Below are 25,964 nucleotides of genomic sequence, written 5' to 3'. Positions count from 1 at the left end.
AATATCTGGAGACATTCTGGGTTGTCACAAGCAGGATGGAAAGGCCAAGAACACTGCTAAACTTCCGTGACAGATGTCCCAGCAAAGAATGATTTGGCCCAAAATGTCCTTAGCATAGGGGTTAAGAAACCCAGCTTTCTTATTTACATTAGAGTCTCCTCATAAAGTCTGATCCCACATTTGATACTGGATGCCTCCACAGAAGTGGGAACGAGAGGAGGGTGCTTCAACATAATCTGAGTAGCTAAAATCAAACCTCCTGGTCAGAAGAAGCATTTCGAAAGCCTCCAGTGGGCTTAGAGAACCACGCCTTCTCCTTGTTCAAAGGCGGGTCAAAGCCGCCCCACAAGATGTTGGGTATAAAGATGTCTTTAATTGACCTCTTTGCTGGTACTCGGAGATGACGTGGTCAGGAGTGGCTATTTGATCTCCAGCTATTCCAGAATTTCCACTCTTGTGCCAAACATGCCTCTCCAGACTGCTGGTCTTTGCTGTTCCTCCAACGTCCCTTGAATTTCATCTAAAATTCTCACTTTTCAGAGGTAAGACTTCTTGATTCTATGTTAAAGTCTTCTGTAAAGATACACAGTTCATACAAATTGATGATGAAGAAGTTGCTCATAATTTGGTACTTCTCTGGAGGCTAACAGCTGATGACTTACCGTGGCCCTGTATTTTGGGGCCTCGGGTACAGAGCCATGCTGAAGGGTGTTACTAGTCTCAATTTTTCTTAGATGATTTTAGGGATGCTGTTTCAGAAATTTCTGTACTTTGGGGGTGGAAGGTGGTGATGTTCTCATCTGTCCTTAAGTCAGGTCGTCTTCAAGTCAAATGGCTTACTAGCAGGAGTGCCTAATTTTGAAACCTTTGAATTCATCTCACCTGCCTTAAATTTCCCTGTTTGCTGTAGGTACTATTTAAATTCACATCATAAAGTCCTATGATCCCTACACTTCTTTTCTGTGAATGACATTTGTTAATCACACCTGCAGCCTGATTGATTTCTGGAGGGTAAAAATTTGCTCCGTGGCTTTGACTGTAAGGAACATTCTATCTTTTCTGGAATGTCAAACTCATAGGCAAGAGGATTAAAGCCCAAACCAAATAAATGAGTGAGAACCTAGAAAAAACATTGCTTCCATGTATTTAATCACCATTTTCTGTTCCTAAGTATATATTATATATTGAAGCATTTGGTTTATTTCTTATTGGTGGGGTGTTCTGTTAGCTAGGGAACACAGTTCTGCACAGTAAAGCCTACTTTTCCATGTCACTATTTATTCTGAGCAAAAGCATTTTAAATGGACTATTCAGAGAGCACATAAAGATACATCTTTGTGGGGACGCCTGGGTAGCTCAGTGGATTAAGCATGTGCCTTCAGCTCAGGTCACCATCTTAGGGTCCTGGGATTGAGCCCTGCATCGGGCTCCCTGCTCAGTGGGGAGCCTATTTCCTCTCTCTCTGCCTGCCTCTCCGCCTACTTGTGATCTCTCTCTCTGACAAATAAATCAATAAAATCTTTAAAAATTAAAAAAAAAATACATCATTTTCTTTGTTATGGAGTTAACTTAGGGGATTTTTTACAACTTATGCCTACATGGCTGAGAGGTAGTAGATTTTAGTTGTTTCATTTTCTATATGTTTAGAGAATAATCAGTTGATATTTGTGGTGTGTTGTGCTCACAAAAAACACAACTAGTTTTCCTAAGAGGTACTTCATTGCAGATGGATGTGGCTGTTTCCTTGGTTATAATATATGGGAGATGTTTCTGTGATTTCTCAGGTCCTTGGTCTGGCCTCAGATCACTAGTTCTGAGGGATGGCATGGAAAAACAGATACATTTTCCCCCCAGGGTTGCTATGGACTTAGGCCTGGACACTTGGATATGAACTTAATTCCAGAGTATAATAAATTAGAAATTATGGCGAGTGTGGATCAGATTCTACCTGTGACAGCATTGTTGGGCTTTCTGGAGCTCCGTGGAAGGGCTCTGTGCTCAGAAAATAGAAACGGCCTCCCGCCAGTGGGGCCCCAGGAGCTCCGTGCCAGGCCCATCAGTTTCTGTTCCTCCTGCCCTTGCTCCTCCCTCAGCTCCGTGGTCCATGGTCCTTGTGGTCCTCTCAGCTCCATGCAGCCCAGAATCAGGACCCAAACCCCAATTCCATCCACGTCCCACCCCCACCCCTACCCCAATTTCCCCCCCTTTCCTTTGGCTCCTACCTTTCAGCCTCCAAAGTCCCTCCCATCCTTAAAAAGAGACAAATGAATATACCCCCCTACCGGGACCTCCCCCCATCCCGCCTTCCGAACTAGGCTTTCGTCTTCCATTTCTCACACTTGCCCAAACTGCTGAAAACGTTTAACTGTAGGATTTCAACAACAGCGTGCCCATGTTTTTCTAGTCGCAAATTAAGTTTCCTCAACCCTCTTCTCTTCCCTCCATCTGCCTCATGTAACATGAATGTTCATCTGGGAAGCTTGTGAACACCGGGGAAGCCTTCTGGGGCAGCTGGCGAACGGTGGCTTTTGCGAGACGCCCTTTGTCTGTTTCTCTGACCCACCCCCTCCGCTGTCTGTCTCGGCTTCTTGCTGACACACTTCTCACTTCTCCATGTAGGAGCCCCACGTTTCTCTCCTCGTCTCTTTCCTCATCTGTGCATGCTCCCACGTTCTCAGCACTTTCACCCTGCTCGCCGGCTGATGACGCAGCCAGGCTTTCTGTCACCACTTCCGGGGTCGTGTGACCAAAACTCAAACTTGCCACCTTCCTTAGAAAATCTAAATGGTTTGAAAGAAATCTGGTGAGTTGCTGAGTAAGTAGGTAGTTATTTAAAAAAAAAAAAAAAAAAAAAATTCCTGGGGCTTCCAGGTGGGGCACCACCTTCAGCTAAGGTCATGACCCCAGGGTCCTAGGATGGAGTCCCGCATTGCCCCAGGGTGGGGGTGGGGGTTGGTCCCTGCTCAGCGGGGAGCCTTCTTCTCCCTCTGCCTTCCCCTGCTGGTGTTCACTCTGTCCCCCCCCCAAATAAATAAATAAAATCTTTTAAAAAAATTCCAAAAGACATTCCATTTTCAAGAGAGAGTTTCTATTCCCAAATGCTACAAAAATATAAAACGCTTAAGATCAGTGAAAGTTAACGATAACCTCCCCAAATCCTCCATTTTCTCAGGAGAATCATCCATCCACGAAGCCATCTTTCATTTAGGAAGCACCTCTTCCCTACTACCCCGAGGTCCAAGATAAGAACGCCCTTCCATTCTGGAAGGATCCATTCCTAGTGGAGGGGAGGGTGAGTGCCGCATCACAGAGAGGTGAGAGAATGAAGGATGTGGTTCTTTCTCATCCAGCACAGGCGAGCACCTGGTAAACAGAAGCTGTATATACACATACATAAGCATTAGAGAGAGAGAGAGAAAAAGCATGTGAGTCAGGCGGGAGAGAGGCAGAGGGAGAAGGAGAAAGAGAATCCCAAGCAGCTTCCATGCCCAGCCAGAGCACGATGCGGGGCTCCATCTCATGACCCTCAGATCATGACCTGGAATGAAACCAAGATCCAAGGCTAACCACCTGAGCCACCGTGGGGCCCCAGCAGGAAACTAGCTCAGTCTACTTTTCAGCTACTCTTGCCACTGGCGCTTCTGTCCACAGGAGGCCGTCTGGGCCACGAGCTGTGTTCACTGCTGCATGGGGTGCAGCTTTCTCTGCTGATGCCAGGTGGGGTCTGGCCCTCCACTAGATGTCCCTGACCAGTGCCCTAAGTCCTCTTGGCAGAGCTGGCTAGCACATCGATCTGGGTGTGCACGTGGCTTTGTGGGCATCCCTGGAGGGGAAGACGGGTTTACTGGTACAGGCTAAGGCTGGGGGGACCACAGAGAGCACCACCTAGCCTGTCTGTTGACTCTCTCTTCAGTCAAGATCCCTGAATGGTGGCTGGAAGTGGGGACCCCTGGGTGGTGTCTGGAAGTGGGGACAAGCTATACACATTATCCTAAGGTCTCAGACTTGTAGTGGGGACTTGGGTTAGTGAGCCCAGCCTCACTCTTCCAACTAGGGTCTGCAGACAAGTTACACAACCTTCATGGGCCTCTGTGTGTAAAGTGCTTTGTAAGTGGAAAGGGGCTGCCCAGGACTGCGTCATTATCTCATGAAACAGCTTTTTAACATGAGGCATTCTGTAATATTAGTCAAAAGGACCCTGATAAAGTTAAATAATAATAATAATAAGCTCATCGTTTGTAGAAGTATTTGGAGTTGTTTATTTTGTTGTAATCAATATGAATAGTGATTCATGTTCATGGAAAACAACAGTTACGGCGTGACTTAGAAAAATGGCTCAGTGTCTGTCATTTGACCAAAGGGGAGGTTGAGAGGGCCTCCCCCACCCCCACTGTCTGCCCTCTGCTCTCTGCTAGGATCCCAGGAAGGGTTTGTCTCTGGTTCTAGCACTTCGAACCAAACCACAGGAGGAGGCGAAGCTCGAATCCAGCAACAGGCCAACACCATGGAGATGAGTAAACCAAGCTTGGGTGTGGTCTCGCTGGTTAAATGTTCTGGCATGTTGGTTAGCTATGATTCTGAGGTTCCCAGAACTAAGTAAGACAGCTCTATTTACCCTTGGTTTTCTCAGGGGTCCCTGAAGAAATTAAGTCCCTGCCTATAATCTTGTTGTACATTGGAGAACTGCTTCTTTTAGATGTTGGATATTTAACTTTTGTTGAGAGGGCACAGAGGATCCCAAGCTTGGTGGCTTCTAGGAATGCCTAGGACAATACTGAGCTTTCACAAAACCCACAGCACCTCCTCTGTACAGAGCTCCTGGGCCTGGCAGCTGGGAAGGAGCGGGAAACTCACAGTTGACCTGTTACAAGGGGCACCCTGACCAACAGGGGGTAGAACTGGGAAAGTGAACCAGTGGCCTTAACCTCACAGCTCCTTATATGAGGACCCCAGGGGAGCACCAACCCTGGCGAGGCGGAGGGCTGTCCTGTTCCTGAGCACCCACCCCATGCCACTCAGCCCTCTCCAAGACACCCTGGGTTTATCCTGCTAACCTTCCTGAGGATGGAAACCTCAGGCTTCCTAAGTCCTCCTTCTCACCTGACACTCTCAGGCGGGTTTATTTCTGTCTTCTTCAAGGGAAAGGGTGTCCACTACTGTGGACTACAAGCTGTCTTTTGAGCTGTGAGCACAGGGAAAATGTGTCTTGGAGTGTGTCCCATTCTAAGGCACGTCACTTTTCACAGCTGCACCCATCTATGATGTCTTGGTGAACTTTCCAAAAACAAGTTTGTAGGTTCCAGTTACTAATTAATCATCCCTAATAAGTGGCCTTGCTGTGAGTTTAAAAAAAAAAAAAAGAAAAAAAAGCCTGTTTGCAGAAGGGTCTTCATTGAGGGGTCCTTTCCGTTAGAGACCCATGTATCATCAAAATTAACAGATGGCAATTACATAGACCCTTTACATGTTTTTCTTGGGCCCCAGGATCTATATGATAACACCAAGAAGCAGGATGCAGGGCTCTTCTTATGACAGACTTTGACACTTGCCTGTGGCTGGGAAGGGTTCTGAGGCTTGGCCATCTCACAGGGCTGACTGGACTGAGACACACTCAGGCACAGCATCTTCCCATCCGGAAGGATGTCACAACAGCAGGTTTCTCTAATGGGCTACCATTTTGTGGAATAAGAAATCTCCTGGGCACTAACTATTATTGTTTTATTGCTGGTATCGTTAGTTTGTTCCTAGGACTAAAAGCAGTCAGCTAGCTGCTTCTCACTCCCTGATGGTTTCTTGCCACCCACAGCTTCTGCAGCCAGCCCTTCCCGAGGTTTCTCTGGTCATTGCGTTTCTCAGCCATTGGAACCAGTCGTTGTCCCACTTCCTTCCTGATATAGTGGAGGATAGGAGAGCCTGGGAGTCTTGGAAGAGAGTGGCTGGCCAGCAGTGTTGGTCTCCATTTCTAGCAGGGCTGCTCAGTGGGGTCTGCGCATGGGTGCCCGTGCTCCTCCCCTACACCTGGACGTGCTACTCGGGGGCCCTGTCATTACCACTGGCGTTTTTCAGATGAAGCTTGAGACATAGGGCTAAGCAACCAGCTCTAGATCCCACAGAGTGCCAGAACCAGGAATTGGACCAAGTGCTTTTTTTTTTTTTTTTTTAAGATTTCATTTATTGGGGTTCCTGGAGTCCTCAGTTGGTTGAGCTTCCTGTCTGTAGCTCAGGTCATGATCCCAGGGTCCTGGGATCAGTTCCCACGTCAGGCTCCCTGCTCAGTGGGGAGTCTGCTTCTTTCTCTTCCTCTGCCTACTGCTCCCCTTGCTTCTGCTCTGTCAAATAAATAAAATCTTAAAAAAAAAAAAAGATTCTATTTATTTATTTGAGGTGGGTGTTGGGGGTGGGGAAGCAGATGGAGAAGGACAAGCAGACTCCCTGCTGAGTGCAGAGCCCACTGCTGGGCTAGATCCCAGGACCCTGAGATCCGGACCTGAGCCGAGATCAAGAGTCAGATGCTTTACCCACTGAGCCACCCAGGGGTCCCTGAACCAGGTGCTTTAATTCCAGAGTCCATTTAACCCCTTCCCTGCGAGGTTTAATGGAGCTGATACCTAGAGATTGGATGGTGGCCTGGGACTTGGGGAAAATGCAGATGCCTTCTAGCAAATGAAGCCTGTTCCCTGTGCCCTGCTCTGGAAGATGTGGTTACAGGGTTTAGGAAGGCTAGTAGCTCAGGATTCACCTACCTAGACTGGAATATTTAAACTGAAGTCTCAAAGAAGGCTATTTTATTGTCTGTCATTCTCATCTGTGAAGTTACTACTAAAATTATTATTGCTTTCCATTATAAAATCTGCAAGTTCCGTTCTTGTTTGCGCAGAAGAGTTTAAAATTATCTTCTCCAGTGAATTTAACTTCCAAGAATTAAGAATTGTAATACACTAACATATTTTAAAAGAGGTATAGCAAGAAAACAGGTATTAAAAGGTAAGCATTTCAATCTCTTTGAAAGTTATTTTAGCAAACCTAACGATGCTATCCGTCAAAGCTTGGAAGGCTCCGCATGTGTTCACCTTAAAGCCTGGTGAATTCCTCCAGACATCTACTTGGCATCTCTATTCTGTGGCCCCTACTCTCTCAACTAGGTCCGGTCCTCCAAGACTTCCTCTGCCCACCCTCTGAGTTAACCCCTTCCTTTAGGAGCGCCCTCCTCCAAAGTCTTGTGCTCAGGGGCGCCCTGTCCACAGTGGGAAAGTCTGTGCGCACAGGTCTGGAGCTAACAGGCTGGCGAGAATTGGATTAGGGTGGCAGAGTAGGGAAATTGGGGTACTGCAACATCGAAATGTGAATCTGTGATCTCGCAAGGTTTTTTGGAGCCGCCTTTGCAGAGAATTAGGCCAAACCATTCTGTTTAAAGTTCGGGTTTTGAGGCGGGGAGGTGGTCTTTGTGAGAAGGAGCTTCTGGGTAGGAGGGCAAAGTCAAGACAGGGGAGGAGGAGGACGCGCAGTCACGTTGCAGGCACCGCGGGCACAGGGCCTGGCCAGGACGGGTTAGTGTTCCATAAAAATCTGCCCCAGACCACACTGGCGAAGTCGGGAAACGTGGCGTTCCTCTGCCCGTTGGACTTTTAAAGAAGGAGGTACGCGTGTCCTGCGGCTGGAGGAGGCGCGTGCTGGGGGGCCGGTGCCGGTCCCCGCGCGGGGGCGACTCCGCTCCTCCCGGCTCGGCGCTGCCTCGCACCGTCCTAGCGGCCGCGCCCGGGACGCGCAGCCCCCGGATCCACGCCGAACCGCTGGCACCCCGGCTCTTTGCTGCGCCGGCTTCCGGAGCGGGAGGCGGGCGCAGGCGGCGCAGTTTTGGGGTTCTGGAAGCCGGCCCTTCTCGGGGTTACGCGTTAACGGGGTACCCCCGCCGGCAGGTGCTGCTGTGCTAGGGCGGAGATTGCTGCAACGCAGAAGCTCAGTCTGGCCGGAGTTCGGTGGACGTTGCGGGGCTGCAGCCCACGGGGAGCTGGGCACCGACGGGCCGGGGGCGGGGTCCGGGCGGCAGTTCGCCCCGCCCCCGCTCAGGCCCCGCCCCAAAGGACTGACCGCCGCGCTGACCAGCACAGGCCCCTCCCCAAGCAGGCTCCTGCGAAGCGTGGGCTGCTCCAGCGAGCCCCCTCTCCCCGAGGCCCCTCAACTTGCCCTTCTCCGACTTTGGGCGCGCAGCCAGGGCGGAGTTGTGGGCGGGCCGGCTGTGGTCTTTTCTTTCCCCTCCCTTCCCCCCACCTCCGCCTTTCCGGTGTCTGCGGGAGGGGGTTGGGCGGTGATTGATAACCGCGCAGCTGGAGCTCGGGGCGGTCCGGACGGGGCGCACCGGATTGGGAGAGAGCTCGAGGAGGGTGGTGGGGGAGAACCCCCGGGGGCGGAGCGCGCGGGCGGCTGGGTGGGGGACCCCGGGGGGCGGAACGCTCGAGAGGCGGCCCTGGCTCCTCGGCCCCCGGGTGCCCCCGCCCCCGGCCCCGCCCGCCCCAGCCACCTGCGCCCCGCCCCAGCCGCGCCCGAGCCCGGGAAAGGCAGAGGCGCGCCCCTGCTCTGGGAAGGGCGAGTCCCCGTTGCGAAGAGCGTTGTGTCTCCGGGAACAAGTAATCCCGCCACCCCGGGCATGCGGCGGCGCTGAGAGCCAGCCGGCCAGCGGATCCGACGACTCTAGCGAGTCCCTTCCCCGGTTGTTCGAGAAGGCGGACCGATCGCTGGGCAGGATGACCAACCCCGCGGCCACGCAGAACAAGGAAATAGACTGCCTGAGCCCAGAAGCTCAGAGACTGGTAAGAGAAAAACACGTTGTCGAAACTTTCGCTTTGTTCCTGGTTGCCGTTCTGAGGCCCCAGGGGCAGTGGGCACCTTCCACCGCTGCCCTCTGTGCCTGGGGAAGTGCGGGGTGTGCCCCGCGTGGCCGGCACTCCCTGCAGTGAACGTCCCCACGCGAGGATGCGCGGGCGGGAGCGGGCTCTGCTGTCTGTGCGTTCGCTGCCCTGTGTGCGTGGTCCTCCCTGCACGCCGGAAAACTCGTTGTCGCGGACCGAGCAGCCCCTCGCTAGGACCGAAAGAAACTCGGTTGCTCCCCTGCCCCTGCAGTGGCGGCCTGGGACGGGCTCAGCCCAGCCAGCGCGTGGTCGAGAGTTTCCGTCGCAGCTGTTAATTTGGTGTTTCACAATATATGGCACCTGGGAACTGGTGCCCGAAGCCGGTGCCTTCACCCTGAGGCTGGTACCACCAGTGGCCTGGGTAGTTTGGAGTACTTATCCTGCTTTGGATTTTAGGTCTAGTGGGCAGAGCCTGATTGCTCCAAATACCTCCAGGGTCCCGGGTCACCAAATCCACCTTGGCTGGTCTCCTAGGGTCTCCAGGGCTTGGCAGGATCCTCCATGAGTGGGATTTTGCAATTATCCAGCTCAGTACCCACCCAGGACTGGGATCATGTATGTGAGGATAGTTGGACATTAAAACTGGACCGGGGGGGGGGGCGCCTGGGTGGCTCAGTGGTTTAAGCCTCTGCCTTCAGCTCAGGTCATGATGTCAGGGTCCTGGGATAGAGCCCCACATCGGGCTCTCTGCTCTGCGGGGAGCCTGCTTCCCCCTCTCTCTCTGCCTGCCTCTCTGCCTACTTGTGATCTCTCTCTGCCTATCAAATAAATGAATAAAAATCTTAAAAAAATAAAAAAACTGGACAGGGGGTAAGATGGGGAAGGTTTGTAATTACCCATTTTCAGGCAGCTTGTGATTGACTGCGGATGGAAATATATAAAGACCAAAGGGTGCACTTTGAAAAACAACCACGAGGTCCGTAATGCACAGAGACCCTATGGGATTTTCACTTCACCCAGGTTTTTTTTTGGAAGCCTTGATAGAAGTGTGAGCCGGACACAATCACTCCTTCATCAGGCAGAAATTAATCATCTACTGGGTATTTGCAGGGGATCCAAGATAAATAAGACTGCCCTGACCTTGGGGAGCTTCCTGGTAAATGCCAGGGAGAAGCATAGAAATAGACTTTGATGAATCCACGCTTGAAGGTTGCTTTCCTTGCTGAGTACTGTCAGGTGGATATTTTTAATGTCTGGGTTAGTGTGCTTCCTCTGTGGCCTGGTTTAAAGTTCCTGCCATGAGCCAGACCTTTGGAGCTGGTTCCTACCCCTTCACCTGGCTGGTGTCTAGGGGCCTGGGAGCCCATGGAGACATCTGTGCATCACCACAGGGAAGGGCCCTCAGAAGAAGGAAGGACGAGGAGCTTGCTGGGAGATGCTGGTGTTCTGCAGAGGCGCCCAGGCAAACCATAGATGGCAAGAGCAGGGTGCTGTTAGCCCTGGGCAGGAGTCGAGCTCCGAGGGACCAAGAGCTGGGCAGGGAGCCCTTGATGGAAGAAAAAGTAAACATGGAGAATCAGGATGTGGGAACGGAAGGGACAGGCCATCAGAGGAATGAGAAGAACTAACATGGGCTCTCCGTGGCACTGGCTGCCAGGTTCCCGTAACCCTTATCCGTGGATTGGATCTGGTTGAGAAGCGTTTTTTTTTTTTTTTTTTTTTTAAGATTTTATTTATTTATTTGACAGAGAGAGATGACAAGTAGATGGAGAGAGAGGCAGGCAGAGAGAGAGAGAGGGAAGCAGGCTCCCTGCTGAGCAGAGAGCCCGATATGGGACTTGATCCCAGGACCCTGAGATCGTGACCTGAGCCGAAGGCAGCGGCTTAAACCACTGAGCCACCCAGGCGCCCGAGAAGCGTTCTTCATAGAGGTGTGGAGATAAGTCACAGGAGAGTCCGGACTGGGCTTTGATTGAGGTGCCCTGCTGTATCCCCAATTCGAGGACCCAGTAAACTCCCAAAACTGAAAATTGTTTTTGTTTTGTTGTTTTTGTTTTTTTAAGTTTGTGGCAGAATTCATTTTGCGGGAAGGCCTGCCCTGGCTGATGGGAGGCTGTTTTCCATCTGTGTTCCTCTCATTGTGAATATTCACACATTTCTCTGCAGTCTGGGAATGTCTTGGTTGATGGCTATTACTCTGGTGATTACAGACTCGAGGGCCTATGCAACCTATCACCCTTCTAAAATCCAAAAATGTTGAATTCTGAAACCTGTTTGGCCCCAGGGGTTTCCAAGAAGAAATTGTGAACCTATAGTTCTGTTTTGTTTTGTTTTTTTAGTGAATAGTAGCAAAAAGTATTTTAGAGTGGGGCCTGGGAAACAGAAGTAAAACTCAGTCCTTTTATGAGGTTAAAGGTCTGGTTAAAAGGAAGTGCTGAGGGGCAACTGGGAGGCCCAGTCAGTTAAGCATCTGCCTTTAGGTCAGGTCATAATCTTGGGGTCCTGGGATCAAGCCCCATGTCAGGCTCCCTGCTCAGCAGGGAGTCTGCTTTTCCCTCTCCCTCTGCCTGCCGCTCCCCCTGCTTGTGCTCTCTTTGCCAAAGAAATCGATAAAATCTTTTTTTAAAATAGAATTATAAAAAATAAATAAAAGGAAGTGCTGAGTGAACAGTTGGGGGGGGGTGCCTTACACAACAGTGAGCTCTGGCCCTGGAGCTCTGTGAGTGTAGAAACCATACATTTCTTTCACTTTTGTAACTTCCTCGTGCTTATGACCAGTTGTGTCACCTCTGGTCTTTTTCGACATAACTGATTGGCACTAAGCCCTCACCAGCCACCGGTCCTGTCCTGAGGACAGCCTGCCTGGGTCGAACTCTCATCATTGTGGGTCCCTGTCCCAGGGTCTCCCGGTCTTGGCAAGTAGGCGCATTGCCCAGTGTGGGGGTGCAGTCAGTACGAACGTCATAAAACCTGCCGTGGCTCAGAGATTTGAGCCCTGTAAACCTGCCTTGTTTTAGATGGGTCACTTTCCCAAGCAGTTAAGATACAAAAATAGTGAAGTAAGGTCTTTTCTCATAGGATTAAGAGTGTCCCCCTAGGGCAGAGATGAGACTAAATTTCCCTTTTGCTTTAAGAGTTACTTTCTCTTCAGCTGGAGCTAATACAACATAGCAGAAGCCTCCTTCACAAATTAAAAAAAACAAAAAACAAAACACACACACACACACACACACACACACACACACACACGAAAACCCTTCAGTCGCAACTGCCACTTACACTGAGCACAGGAAATCAAGTTATTTATAGTCGCTGAGCTGTTTTCAGGTAATGTTGATTGGAGTCTTACCTGATTAGAGGTCCTTATCTAGCTTCTACAGAGTTGTGAGGGCAAATGCTGGTGCAATAAGTTTGCTCCTCAAAAGGCAATGTTCAGGAGGAATTTGTTATCCTTGAAAAATCAGGCTATGTGACTCAGCAGAGGCATTGTTTATGACTAGTTACTCAGGGTTTCCAAGTATCTGTTCATATTTAAAAGCATTCATCTTGGAATCTCAGAGGCCAAAAGGTTCAAATCACTAACCTGTTATCAAGATAAGCCTGTTACTCACCCGCTACAGGTTGGAGACTGGGTAGGGAGCAGAGGATTTTTTTTTATTATTATTACCCACAGCTTTTCTTTGGGCCACCAAAATCTTAGTTTTAGTTTTTGTTTTTTAATAAAGAAGCTCATTTTCATGAAATGGATTTACTGAATTTTCATTATTTAGACTTTCTAGATAAAATTATATTAGCTTCTTTTTCCATGTTTGTGAAACAAGGCATTATCTTGATTCTCTCCGTGATGTAATATTCCAAATTGCCATGGATTGATTGAGGCCACGACTGAAATCCCCTTCCCCTGGCCAAATTCCAGAATAAATAAACAACAAAACCAGCAACAACACAAATGTGTATTCTGAGACTCATCCGTTCATTAGGGCGAAGGCCGGAGCTCAAGTGGTTTTCTCTTTAATACGGTAACCTGACAATTTTAAAGTCATGTAAGTGGTTTTGCCTTGAGTGGAAAAGCCTAACGACTTTGTAGTAGGAAAGTCATTTATCTTAATTTAATGAGGACTTTTAATTGTAACCAAAATGTTTCATTTGTATGTTTGTGTAATCAGCCTTCTCAAAGCAACCTCATTTCTGATCCTCACATCTTTTTTATTTTGTGGCAAGTGGGTGTGTCATCTTCCAAGGGGGAGAGAAATAGAGTGGCCTTTTGGTGTGGGCTGGGACCTCCTCTCCCTGCTCTGAAATTCCCCCCAGGCCTGTTCTCCTGGTGGGTGCCTCAGCTTGCTTGTCTTCTCCCTGTGCCTTTAAACCCCATCTGAGCTAAATTCACAGGGCTGGGTCCCTAGCGGCTACAGAAGGTAGAGGATGATGAGTTAAGCATTAACAACAGGTAGCATCCCCAGACACCTGCAGGGTCAGCCCTGTTAAATGGTTTCTGTAGACAGCTTTCCTAGCCCTTGCCAGAACCTTGTTTGGTTATCTCCATGTACAGATAAAGGGGAAACTGAGGCTCAGAGCATCAGAGGACTTTCCCGAGTACACCCAGCTAGCAGGTGGTAGAGCCGGCTCAGACACAGGCCTGCTAATTCAGAGCTGGTGCTGATAACTGTCGCCACTGTATACAGTCCTTCACCGAGGGTCTGGCCAGCGGCTGCTGCTGTGTGGCTGCTGTGAGCTTCTCTTTGCAGCCTCTGGGGTGTCACAACCCCAGCATAAGGAGAAGTGTTTCTGGTTGCTAAGGCAGCCTCTTAGGGCACATTGCCTTGCCCCAAATGCATAATGATACATCTTCGTTTTATTGAACATTTCCTTTTTTTCTCTGGTAGTTTTTCGACAAAAGAACTTTCTTTAAAAAAAATTTTTTTTTAATTTTTTTGTTTATTGGGGTACATGCTTGACTCAGTTTGGTTAAGCGTCTGCCTTCAGCACAGGTCATAGTCTCAGAGTCCCCAATTGAGCCCCACATCAGGCTCCCTGCTCAGCGGGAGTTTGCTTCTCCCTCTCCCTCTGCCGCCATCCAGCACCCCCCCACCACCTCAGATTGTGTGCTCTTCTATCTCTCTTCACTCTCTCAAATGAATAAATAAAGTCTTTTTAAAAAGAGATTTTTTATTTATTCATTGAGAGAGAGCGAGTGAGGGCATCAAGCAGGGGAGCAGCAGAGGCAGAGGGAGAAACAGACTCCCCACTGAGCAGGGAGCCCACCAGGGGCTCCATCCCAGGACCCCACCCTGGGAAGAGAGACGCTTAAGCAACTGAGCCATGCAGGCACCCCAGACAAAAGAAATTTCAGTGGACTTTATTTTTCTAAATAAGGAAAAAAAGAGTAAAACTGAAAGACAGCCACAGAAATTTCTGTTTTTCTATTTTCACACCACACCAACTTTGTAAGTGCTATGTATGTCAGCATCCCACAGAAGCCTCCTTCCTGGGTGCTGTGCGGCTCTACCCCACCCCACCCAGACAGACAAGCTCACTGAGAATTGAAATGATCCCTCTGGGGGCACCCGGGTGGCTCAGTCAGTTAAACATCTGCCTTCAGCTCTGGTCGGTCGTGGTCCCAGGGTCCTAGGATTGAGTCCCACACCAGGCTCCCTGCTCCGGAGAGCCTCCTTCTCTCCTTCTCTGCCACTGCCACACATGCTCTCTCTCACTCTCTCTCTTTCTCAAACAGATAAATAAAATCTTAAAAGAGAGAGGGAGGAAGGAAGGATGGAAGGGTGGCCTCTGTTTCTCTCCTGGCTTGTTCTAGGAGTAGCGCTCGAATAGAGGCCATGTAGTAAATAGTCATGTGCTGCCTGATAAAGGAAAGCTCTGGAGTGTCCAGCCCTATTCTGAAAAGGAACGATGTCTGTTTTTGTGACAACTTAAAAAAAATGTGGGGTTTGCAGGGAAGACTGTGAGTAGAGCAGGTTAAGGGGAAAGGAGGGGGGCCCAGATGAATTGACCAGAGAGCATCTGTCACCTGGAGGCCCAGCCGCACAAATGGGGCCAAGATGCTCTCCCCTGTCGGTCACACATGGTTATTTGTCGCTCTCTCTTGCTTTCCTTTGTCATTCAAGCTCATTGAGGCTATTGAAGGAAATGTGGGCCTTCTCTCAGCTCAGAAAAAAAATGTGAAAGATGTAAACAGCAAGAGGAGAAATGTATCCGTGTGGAGGACACTGTGCAACATGTTCATTTGCCCCCATCAGTATAGCAGTAGTTGCTAAATTGAAGATAGTGCTGGGAAGTTTCACTGGGTAAATGTTACTTTGTAAAGTTTAAGGTGAATGATACTAGTCGCTGCTTTCTATAAAGTAACATGAATAATATTTTTTCTGAATAGGGCCAGTTTGTTATTTTGGCATATGGGGAGTTTTTTTTTAAAAAAATTCATTATTCAGAAAAGCAAAGTCAGGAGATTTCTAGTAGCAAAATGGGGAAAGAGAACTGACAGTCTCACTGTAGAAACAGTTCACCTCTGGTGTAGAGATACAACATTTTAGAAGTGAAGGAAACTCCCGGAGATCGCTTAGCCTGGTTCCCCCGTTCCCTGTGATGAGAGCTAGCATCCAAGAGTGATGCAGTGTCCAAAAGACAGACTGTTAATTATAGAGAACACACTGATGGTCACCAGAGAGGAGTGGCTTTGCGGGGTGTGGAGATAAGTGATGAGGATGAAGGAACACATTTACCATGATGAGAACTGAGTAATGCATGGAGCTATTGAATCACTGTATTGTACACCCAAAACTAACATAACATGGTATGTTAATTACTCTGGAGATAAGATAATGAAATCAGATATAGATAAATAAATATTGCATGATTAACACACCACCACCAACAACAAAGAAGGTGGTGTAGTTTGTCAGAGCCCACATAAGTGGTGAAGGGTAGACCCAGAACCCGAGTGGGTGTTGAGGCCCCTCCCTGGTTGGTCTCCGTCTGCAGAGACCTGGAGCGCTGTGACCCAGCCTGCGGAGAGGGGGTGCCCGATGCTCTGGGCTTTAACACCAGGTGCCCTGGTCTGGGCTCCTGGAGGCCCATGGCCTAATCTTGCAAAATAGAGGTCTCTCTGAAGGCTGGTGTTTTATCATAAAATTCCTTAGTAATTTTACATTCTATTCCAGAACTCACTGGAGTTGGCTTTGGTGGCAACTTGGTGTTTTAGATAACTAGTTACTTTAGTCTGTTTAAATATATATATATATACACACACACACACACACACACACACACACATACATGTTTGTTTGTTTATTTATTTATTTATTTGAGAGAGATAGAGACCGAGAGAACGAGAGTGAGCAGGGAGAAGGGCAGAGGGAAAGAATTCCAAGCAGAATTCACCACCCACCCCAACACAAAGCCCGACATGGGGGCTCGATCCCATAACCCAGAGATTATGACCTGAACTGAAATCAAGAGTCGGACGCTCAACTGACTGAGCCACCCAGGCGCTCCTATGCTGTAGTCTTTAACTTTCTGTTTTCCAAACCTTCAAGTAAGATGGACAAAGCGTGTCATGTTTAGTCTGTGGCTCATGCAGCGGCTCCCAGCCCTGTGCCCTTGACCTGTGGCCGGACTGTTTGGACCGAGAGGCTGAGCTGTAGAGAGGCTCAGCTCCCCTGTCCCATTCTGCACTTTCAAAGCTGTGGTTCTCAACCCTGTCGGACCCAGGCCCCCTTTTTGTAACAAGTTTTTAACATTCTCATTGCTAACCTGAAATGAAATTCATATGTGGTAGAATCTGCTGGGACATGTGATGTCAAGTAAATACAATGTTTCAGCTGTTGCACTGAAAAGAGATAAAACAAAGGTAGATTGCCCTAGGAGAACATGGGTTTCGATAGAGAAAGGCTCTAGCCCCGGTGCACCAGAAGACCAAGGGAGCCGTCTCCGGAGAGCCAACGATGCCCTGAGCCGTAGCTGTGAACACAGACCGATGCAGGCCTGTGGTGCTGAGACCCAGATGCCACACAGCTTGGGGCTGTGGGTGCCTTGACATTCCCAAGTGGTCCCTGACTCTTGAGGAAGTTCTGAACACAGCCAAGTCATCTTTCCTCAATGCTGATTGCATTCCTGAAACAGCCAGTGTATCTTACATGGCGCGAATTGTATTTTGATTTTATGCGTACATTGGAATCAGTTTGTAGATCAGGAAATTATGAGGTGGTTTCTTCTCTCCATCTGAGTCGTCAGTGGGAAGGTTCTTCACTGAGCAGGCCTGTCTGAAGGCAGGATGGTTGGCCTGCTGTGTCCTGCCTTCAGTCACCGTGATGCCTTCAGTGCCCCCTAGACTCCCAAAATGCCCTCTGAAGTGTTGTTCCTGTCTCCCATCAGCACCTGCAATTTCAAAGTACCTTCCCTTTGTGGTGACTGTACTCACAGGCGTGGCCATAAAGCCACTGGGGGGATCTACAGTAATCTTGTAGGCCAGGGTTTTATTAAGAGGAGCGTGAAGTGCACATGGCAGCCGAGGAACAAGGGGTGGTGGGTGCCGGCTACAGAGACAGCATGAGCCACTGTTGGTGAGCTGCTGGCTCATGCGCTCCCCTTCCCGTTAGTGTCCCCCGTTGCACTAGGCTGCTTGGACCAGCAGCCCGTCTTGAGAAGCTGCCGCACATGAGGGGTTGGGGACGTACCTAGAATACAAGCTGGCTGTCGCCACTTCCTGTGGCAAAGGCCACTCTGGGCAGGGACTCTGTGCCAGCCTTGTGGTTACCCTGCACAGCCATCCAGTCCAGACGAGAGCTAGGCAGTGCGTCCTAAGGGGCTTTCCTGTGGGCCTGTGTCCACGGCCTCCAGCGATTCGGAGGTTTCCAGTCTGCCCCCAGCAGGATTCCTGAGCCTTTGTCAGCCTGGGGCCAGATCTCAAGGGGCAGAAGGTTCTGCTTGTTTCCAAACAAAATTGCTTCTTTGTCACTGCTTCAGGCTTCAGCTGCATGAGACTCCTCCTACCTTCCCGTGAGCGAACCTTTCCCTGAGAGCTTATGAGCTCTGGTTAGACAATGCGGCCTGGGAAAATAGTCTGGTTTTTCAGTTCTGCTTGATTCTAAACCTAAAAGCTAAAAGGAATGTGTACAATCAATAGTAAAACTTTCCTCCTAATTCTAGAACACTTTACAGCCACCAGATCGCTTGTGTTTCTGAACAGCCCGTGTGGCTCATTTCCATGTTACATCTGAGCAAATGGAACAAAGAGGTGCCGGCCCCTGGGGTCCCTGAGGTGTGGCCACGGCTCAGAGGTGGACTCTCTCCGTGGCCCCCAGCAGTGGTCTTAATGTGTGGGGACAGCCTCCTCCCAAACACCTGTACTCAAATGGCTGCATGCCTGGTCACAGGGCATGGCCCACCATGGTGGGCACTCCAGCAGTGCGTGTGAGCCTACTTTGGGCTCTGTGTCCTGTCGTGACAGGTGGCCGCTGACTTCCAGAGCCCTCCTCCTGGTGCCCTTCCAGCCCCCAGACCTCACTGTAGGAAGTGACAAGAGTGCCTCTCAGTCACGTTTGTCAAGAATCACCCCCAAGTCAGGACTCATACTCCCCTTCTAGCTTCCAGGTAGAGTTCTGGAACCACTGGGGGCAACTGCAGAGTGGCTGAGCAGAATAAAAACATTTTCTGGGATCATAGGATGTGCGGGCTCGGGGTATAGGGCTCCACACCCTGCCGGAATCCCTGGAGAGTATGGAAGCTGAGGACCCGGACCCAGAGCCAGTGACCCAAGGCCACACCAGGCTCTCCAGGAAGTGACCGTGTCTTCCTCCCACAGCAGCAGATCCTGCTCCTGAAACTCCTGTCCTGCTGGTGTTTATCACCTGCCTGTTCTTTGATGGCCAGCCCATGGAGTCCTCAAGGTAGTTAAATGGGTAGGAGCCACAGGAAGGATATAGACACCTTAGAGCTGCACTGCGGAGACAGGGTTTGTGGGGGAGACACATCCCCCGTCAGAGGCCCTGCTGGGAGAGTGAGGGTGCATGAGCCGTTGGAGAGGAGGCTCTGGGGATCAGGCCCTTGCTGCTGTGTGTGTCCACAGTGTCTCTCATGGCATACACGACGCCCCTGCGTCTGAGAGCTGTCCTATCTATCTAGGGTCAGTTGTAACAGGGGCTCTGTGGAGTCAGTGGTTCCGCTTTTTAGAATTCTTCTCGGGAGAATCTGGTGGTGATGAGTGGGGGCTTCTCTTCCCAACTGTCTCCATCATCAGAGGGCCCCTTGCTTTAAAGCCCAATGTCTCTGAAGCACCATTTGCGGGGTTCGAGGCCAGGGTGGGGGGTCTCTGGGGGAAGGGTGAGGCTGGCCTGTTAGGGGAAAGGACACTGCATTCTGGCCTGGAGCCTGGCTGGATCGGCTCCTCCCCAGACCCTGGAGAGGCCTGCTGGGGTGTGGCTGGGGGAGCAGCGGGGGGGCAGCTGTGGGGGAGCTAGGGGTGTGGCTGGGGGAGGCGGCAGCCCTGTAGGGGTTTCTAGCAACACCCCTGGACACCTTAGCAGCCCTGAGCATGGTTTTGGTTTGGGGGCTCTGTCCTTTCTTTCCTTCCTCTCTTTCTCTCTCTCCCTGCCTCCCCCTTTTACCCTCCCTTTTAAAAATTTCCTATTTATTATGAAAAATGTCAAACATACCCAAACACAGATGGGTTAACAGAAGACAGAGTTCCCCACACTTGAGCGAGCGTCAGCACCACCCCGCCCCCGCCAACACACACAGACACACTGGGAGCATGTTGAAGCCCAGCAGGCTGGACTCCATCCCAGAGGCTCTGACTGGGAGGGCCTGGGGGTGGGAGGTGATTCTGCATCTCTAACTCTTCCCAGGTGTGCTGATGCTGGGGGGGGGGGGTGCACCAGCCAGCCCGGCAGCTGTCAGCTTACATCCCTGCAGACCCCTCCTTCCCCCTCCCCCCTACTTATTAGAAGGCAAATCTGATGGCAATCATACTATTTCATCTTAAATATTTTTTAGTATGTATCTCAACAAAGACGCGGGGAGCAGGAGGAGGCTTACGGCCCAGAGCTCTGCCTTTCCTGGAGCCCTTGAAGGCAGATGCTGAGGGCTTGATGCCCGTCTCCTGTCAGCTCTTGTAGAAAGGGAAGGGGGCATTCCAGAACTGGGAGAAAGGGCCAAGCCAGCTTGCCCTGCTGCCGTCCCGGGAGGTGCCCTGAGGTCACAGAATGAGCTTGGTCACAGGTCCATCGGGGAGCATCCCAGGAGCAACATGGGAGCTGAACAACGAGGCAGCGGACTGCTTGCTGGGCAGGGTGCGCGGTCTTGTATTCCAAGCTTGCTTTTCTGAATCCCTGTGCCTTTTGACTTTCTGTCTTACATCCCACAAACCCACCCCTTTCCATCCTTCCAGTTTCGATGGACCATCACCCTCTTCCTTGAGTTGGGGAGTTTAGGGGAATTGAAGTGACGGCACTCCCCGACTCTGAGCCCCACACAGGCCCTGGGGGGGGTGAGCTGGGGTCAGCAGGCAGGATGTCCCGTCCAGGTTTGGGGAAGCACCCTGTGTGTCACAAGCATCGGGTATGGCACGTGGGGTTTCTTCACCAGGGTTCTCTGGCTGCTGGCACACACGGGCTTGGGACCCTAGGCTCCTGGCACCCTGCCAATGCCCTCTGGCCACCCCGCTTTGCTTCATCCCACCTGTTGAGGTTCACAGGGTTGCTGGCTCAAAGCAACCTCTGCCCACCTCCTAGATTCCCTACTGCCTCCTCAGTCCCTTCCCATTCCCCACATAGCAGCCAGAGCGCTAGTTCTCAAACAGAGGTCAGCCCCTCCATGTCCCTTTGTAAAACCCTCCAGTGGTTTCACATTCCTTCAAGATAAGGTTCCAGAAGATACAGGGGCTGAAGCTAGGGCCCATGTCCCAGGCTCTCTGGCTCCTCCAGCTTGTCCCACATTCCAACTCCCCAGCCCTGGCTGTCTCCTCCAGAGACCGGGGACCCACACCGACATCCACAAGTCCTTCCCTGGCCGGGTCTGAAGGTGGTGCAAGGTTGGGTGGGCCTGGGCTGGCCATCACCAGTAGCTGCTGTCCCTCCCCACCAGCTAAGTGCAGAAGTGAAAGTAAGCATTTGGAAACTCTCCTACAAACTGTGACATAGCTGTGACCTCAAGAGTGAGTTTATAGTTCACAAAGGTGGCAGGTGGTGATGGGTTTGTCCTGCACACAGAAGCACTGGCCCAAGGCATGGGGGGAACCCAAGAACCCTTGCCTGGCCTGAGGCAATGGGAGGGCAGTACTGGCGTCCCAGGAAATGCTGTGGGGAATGAATTCCTGTTTGCTTATCACCGTGGTGGACCAGAGCTGTTTTGTATTCTTTTGTTTTCTTCATGACTTGATCATATCATATTTCTTTCTGGTGACTTCACAGGGATCGCTTGGGGGATCTCGGTCTCTTAGGCTCTGGGTTGGGCTCTTTCATGTTCTTGGTAACATCAGTGTTTCAGGCTAAATTGTGTCGTCAGACTCTCTATCTAGTCTTTCATTCAGGCCTCTCCGGCCAGGACCAGGCTTGTGATGCTGGTCACAGTCGTGTGCTCATGAAGTTGGTCATGCAGAGGTATCTAGACCTGTTTAAATGTCGACACCTGTGTCTGTTGGTGTTTAATTAGTTGGATTCACAGAAGAGAACATGATTTTTACCACTTCCTATGTGACAGGCGTCTCGCTTCCCGGGTGTGAGTCCCATGCGAACCCTGAGAGGAAGGTGTTTCACAAGGCAGCAATCACAACGATTCGAAATCGTACTGCCTGAGAAGTTTAGCTAAACCATGCTACACCGTGGAGGGGGCCACTCAGGGTCTAAAAAGATCCAGCAGAGTTCGGGGGAAGGGAGGGGAAGGCTTGTGTGACTGACACCCAGCCACGCTGAAATGCTACGGTAGCTTGGCCGGGAGCCTTCCCCTCCCTTTTCTGAATTGGAACTGAAGGTCAAGTGACTACAGCTGATACAGCTTCATAAGGAACTTACCCTGTGACTTGGTTCATTCCCACCATTCCTTTATCATCCAGGCCTGGGTCCCTCAGATCCAGAGCTCTGGTGGGTTTTAGTCTGTTGGTGCCATTGTCCTCATGACCAGGACAGACTTTCTGGATTGGACCTGAGGACCATAGGAGTGTGTGGGCCAAGATGGGAGCCACTTCCAGGGTGGAGGGAGGCCCACGGGGTAGCTGAGATGTAGTCTGTGTGGTCCGATGGGCTGTTGTTTTGGAAGCCTGCCTGTCTGGTGGGAGGTCACACCAGGGGTCAGGGACTGCGTGTTCACCGAGATGGTCTCCTCAGGGATCGTTGGTCCAGTCCCAAGCAGAGCTACAGGAAAGCAGTGGGGGACGGGATGGGTGTATGCAGTTCAGACTCCCCCCAGGTCAGAGACACTAGCCCTGTGACACCAGACCCCACCTCTTTGTCTTATCTCTTGCTGCCGGCAGGAGAGTCTGACTTCCTGATCCTCTTTTAAAGGGCTCACCTGATTAGGTGAGGCCCACCCAGGATCATCTATCTTTTGATTAAGTCAGCTGACGAGAGACCGTAATTATTTTTGTGTTTCTTTGGCCTTGAGATATCACCCCAGCTCCAGTCACAGGAGCGGCATCACTCCCACTCACGGTGCTGCCCATGCTCAAGGGGAGAGGATTTGTGGAGCAAGTACACCAGGGCAGGAATCTTGGGGACCCCTGAGAATCGGACTGCCACCCTCCTCTCTGCCTGTGCGCCCCCCCCGCAGCCCTCCCTTCTTCTCTTTCCCTGTCTCTCACATTCCTGCTCCGCCCCTCCCCTTCCCCCTCCTGCATGCCCTCCCTTCTCCCTTCCCCTTCTGCCTCCAGGCCTGGTTCCAAGCTGGTGGCTCTGGCGGCCTGGGCTGTACCGGCACAGACACAGACCCGGAGCCAGCAGGCAGGGGCCGGGCCTCCCCGCAGCAAGGCAGGCAGGTAGGCAGGCTGCACTCAGAGTGAACCTAGTCCTCTTGCTGACCCGGCCAAGCTACCGTAGCATTTCAGCGTGGCTGGGTGTCAGTCACACAAGCCTTCCCCTCCCTTCCCCCGAACTCTGCTGGATCTTTTTAGACCCTGAGTGGCCCCCTCCACGGTGTAGCATGGTTTAGAAAATTGAAAATGGTGCCAAGGTATCAATGTACTGAAGCAGTTGTGAAATTTGACCCCACCACCACCCCCGACTTGAGGGACCTGGGCTCGGGTTGATAGAGGAACCACACGAATGAACCAAGTTACAGAAGAAATTCCTTATAAGGCCACACACCAGCCAGTCTCTGACAGATGAGCTAAGGTCAGTTTTCAACCCAGATTCGAATTCAGACAAGATAAATTTGTGAGTCAGTTACCAGTGTGGCATGGAGGACACGGGCGTCCTCGACACTGGGATCCACCGTGCTGATGGGAGCCTGGTCCTTCGGGACAGGCTGGATGATGACACCTGGGCCACCTCCTGTTTGCTGGCCCACTGGCCACACCAGAAGAACTCTGGCTGCCTCTCCCGGCCCTGCTTTAACACCTAAAACTATCAACAGAATTGTCAGTGGAAGAATTACAAGTATATTCATTCCCCCAAAGAAACCAAGTGGAAAGAAGGTGGAATTTGCTTGACACCGGAAAACCCAAATCCTGGTGCATGTGCGCCACGTCCTCACGGAGCCGTTTGCTGTACCCCTGAAACAGTGAATGGACAGATCTGTGGAGTGGGAAGCAGTGTGAGTGGCAGGTTCAAGGGCGCAAGTCAGCCCTGGTCTAGAGTTTTAATGGTCTTCAGTACAGTTTGGCTAAATAGCTATCCAAGTTGATAAATAGTTACATGGAAACTGTTTTGTTTTGTCTTGTTTTCATGTAATGCTTCCAACAGCTAGGACCCACCGACCATCCTGCTCTGGTCTTGTCTTGAGGAAAGACGAGCTTCCTGGCACTGTGGATGTTGGAGAGGAAGCAGAGGGCAGCAGGGTGTCCTGAGAGGTGACTAGACAGGAGTTCTGGAATGTAGTGTCAGAGTCCCAGCCCTGTGCCCTGGGACAGGTCCAACAGCCTCTCTAGGCATCCACTTCCTGCTTTGTAAAAGGGACGGTCCTGCCCAGCTCTGATGCTTTGCTCTACGCAGTAGTCTGTCATAGCTCCAGAGGAAGGCACGCACCCAGCCCTGCCACTTGGAGGCTGTGTGACCTTGGTCAAGTTACATGCCCTCTCTTTGCCATAGTTCTCTCCTCTATAAACTGGGGATGGTAATAATATCTACCTAAGAGGGTTGTTGTAAGGTGTATGTGGCACAATATTTATAAGGTCCTTAGAGCTGTGCCCACTTAGGGGAGCCTGGGGGGCTCAGTCGGTTGAGCATCTGCCTTCAGCTAGGGTCATGCTCTCAGGTCATGGGATTGTCACATGTCGGGCTCCCTGATCAGTTGGGAATTGGCTTCTCCTTCTCCCTCTGCCCCTTTCTCCTGCTCGTTCTCTCCCTTTCAAATAAGTAAATAAAGTCTTTTATAAACAACAACAGCATCCATGCCTACTTGGCATTTAGTAAGGGCTCTGTAAACGGTAGTGATCCTTATTGTCTGTACGACTGCTGCCGTCATTCCTGCTGACCTTTAACTCGTATGAGTCTGTGATGTGTTACGGTGTATTTATTAAACGCCAAACAAAGTCTCTTACTAACGGCCTCATCATTCACACGAAAGGAGCCACTGATCCGTCTGCTAATAAAATCCCCTGTGTGTTTCAGGCGGAGGCAAGGCTGGCGGCGAAGCGTGCGGCCCGTGCCGAGGCTCGGGAGATCCGAATGAAGGAGCTGGAGCGGCAGCAGAAAGAGGTAAGGCTCGTGGTTCTGTGCGGGTTCCTTTCACAGGTGTTTTCATTTTGGGTAGAGCGTGCAGGTGCAGAGACACCTGTTGCTATTTACACACCTGTCCGCTTGACAGTGCTCACGATCGGAATGCGCCGTGCCTGTGACTGTTGTTCAAGGTCAGGCCAGGGAGTGCGCATAGCACGGATGCCGGGCATGCCTGTCCCAGACCTCGACCTGCTGGGTCCTGAGACAGCCTCCCGCGCAGCCACTCGCCTGCCTACATCCAGCCCAGCCTTCTGGCCGAAAGGAGCCAAGAGCTGCTGGTTCTGAACCTCAAGGTCTATCCGTCCAGCCAGAATCTCAAGCCTCTGAGTTGAAAAGTGAAAGAACAGAATATTATTTTTTTAAACTAACCAAACTATTTTGTTTAAAAATATTTCCCCTTGCGGCTTTTACCTGTTTTAGTAAGTTTCGTGATGCCCGAAGCCCATATGTGGCACAGAAAACAGAATATACACCATGGGTGGGACAGCTTGGAAGAAACTGCGCCCCACCCCCCGCGCACCAAGGGAAGGTGGATAGGAATGGGCTTACATACCTGTTAATGTAGTCTGCTACTTATTTTCGTAATCTTGAGCTACAGCCTAGGTCGTGTGGACAGCGCGAGGACTCTTGACCTTGTGGTTAGAGCAGTGAACTTTTCTGTGACCTTGAAGTCCATGTGGTGAAGGAAGCAGACCCGTGTTCTCTGTGGGCTGCACCCTGTGGGAGCATCCACACCAGGCCCCACTGCAGGGCTTCTCTTGGTCAGAACATTTGAATTTGCCAAGCCGGAGGGAGGCAGCCAGCTGCTTTTCCCAGGGCTGATATTTTATAGCCAGAATTTTAAAGCTGAGCCAGTGTTTATAAAGCACATGAGATTTCCAATAAAAACCTGCGTTTCCAGTTTCTCTTCAAATCCTTGTGGATTCCACTGCTCACCTTCACATTCCCTGAGGTGGCGGGGGGGGGGGGGGGGGGGGGCGCACCTGCCTGAGGTGCGCCTTGTTGCCTTGTTGCCATTCCCTGCATATGGAGGGTAGCATGCCCCGGGGTGAATGGGTTCAGGCAGAACCAGATTTGAATTTGGGGAAGAAATCTCCATGGGGTTTGAAGAATGGATTGCAGATTGCTAGAAGCTCTGGGCCAGGATGTTACTTAGGAGAGTTAAAACACAGGCCTGGTGGCTGGAGGCTGAGAGGCCCCCAGTGATAGGGACACGAAGGGACGTGGTTCCCGAGAGAAG

The 25,964-nt window shown here is 50.9% G+C and overlaps 1 protein-coding gene across 32 annotated transcripts in view; it reads left to right on the top strand.

Annotated features, from left to right (window-relative positions):
• LRRFIP1 (LRR binding FLII interacting protein 1) overlaps positions 1 to 25,964 on the top strand; it is a 136,500-nt gene that overhangs the window by 49,897 nt on the left and 60,639 nt on the right. For 27 of the 32 annotated variants that reach the window (XM_004743701.3, XM_045066676.1, XM_004743700.3 and 24 more), the window contains exon 2: positions 24,617 to 24,703. In XM_004743701.3, coding sequence (XP_004743758.1) covers positions 24,617 to 24,703 — 87 coding nt within the window. Of the gene's footprint in view, positions 1 to 8,065; positions 8,808 to 24,616; positions 24,704 to 25,964 lie in introns of those variants that run through there. The other 5 variants (XM_045066664.1, XM_045066666.1, XM_045066672.1 and 2 more) reach the window with 5 other exon arrangements.

This window comes from Mustela putorius, unplaced genomic scaffold (assembly GCF_011764305.1).
Source record: "Mustela putorius furo isolate JIRA1106 unplaced genomic scaffold, ASM1176430v1.1 tig00003869_pilon_pilon_pilon, whole genome shotgun sequence".
In the NCBI taxonomy this organism is placed as follows: Eukaryota; Metazoa; Chordata; class Mammalia; order Carnivora; family Mustelidae; genus Mustela; species Mustela putorius.
Note: the sequence above shows the minus strand (reverse complement) of the source record. Positions and strands in the feature narration are given on the sequence as shown.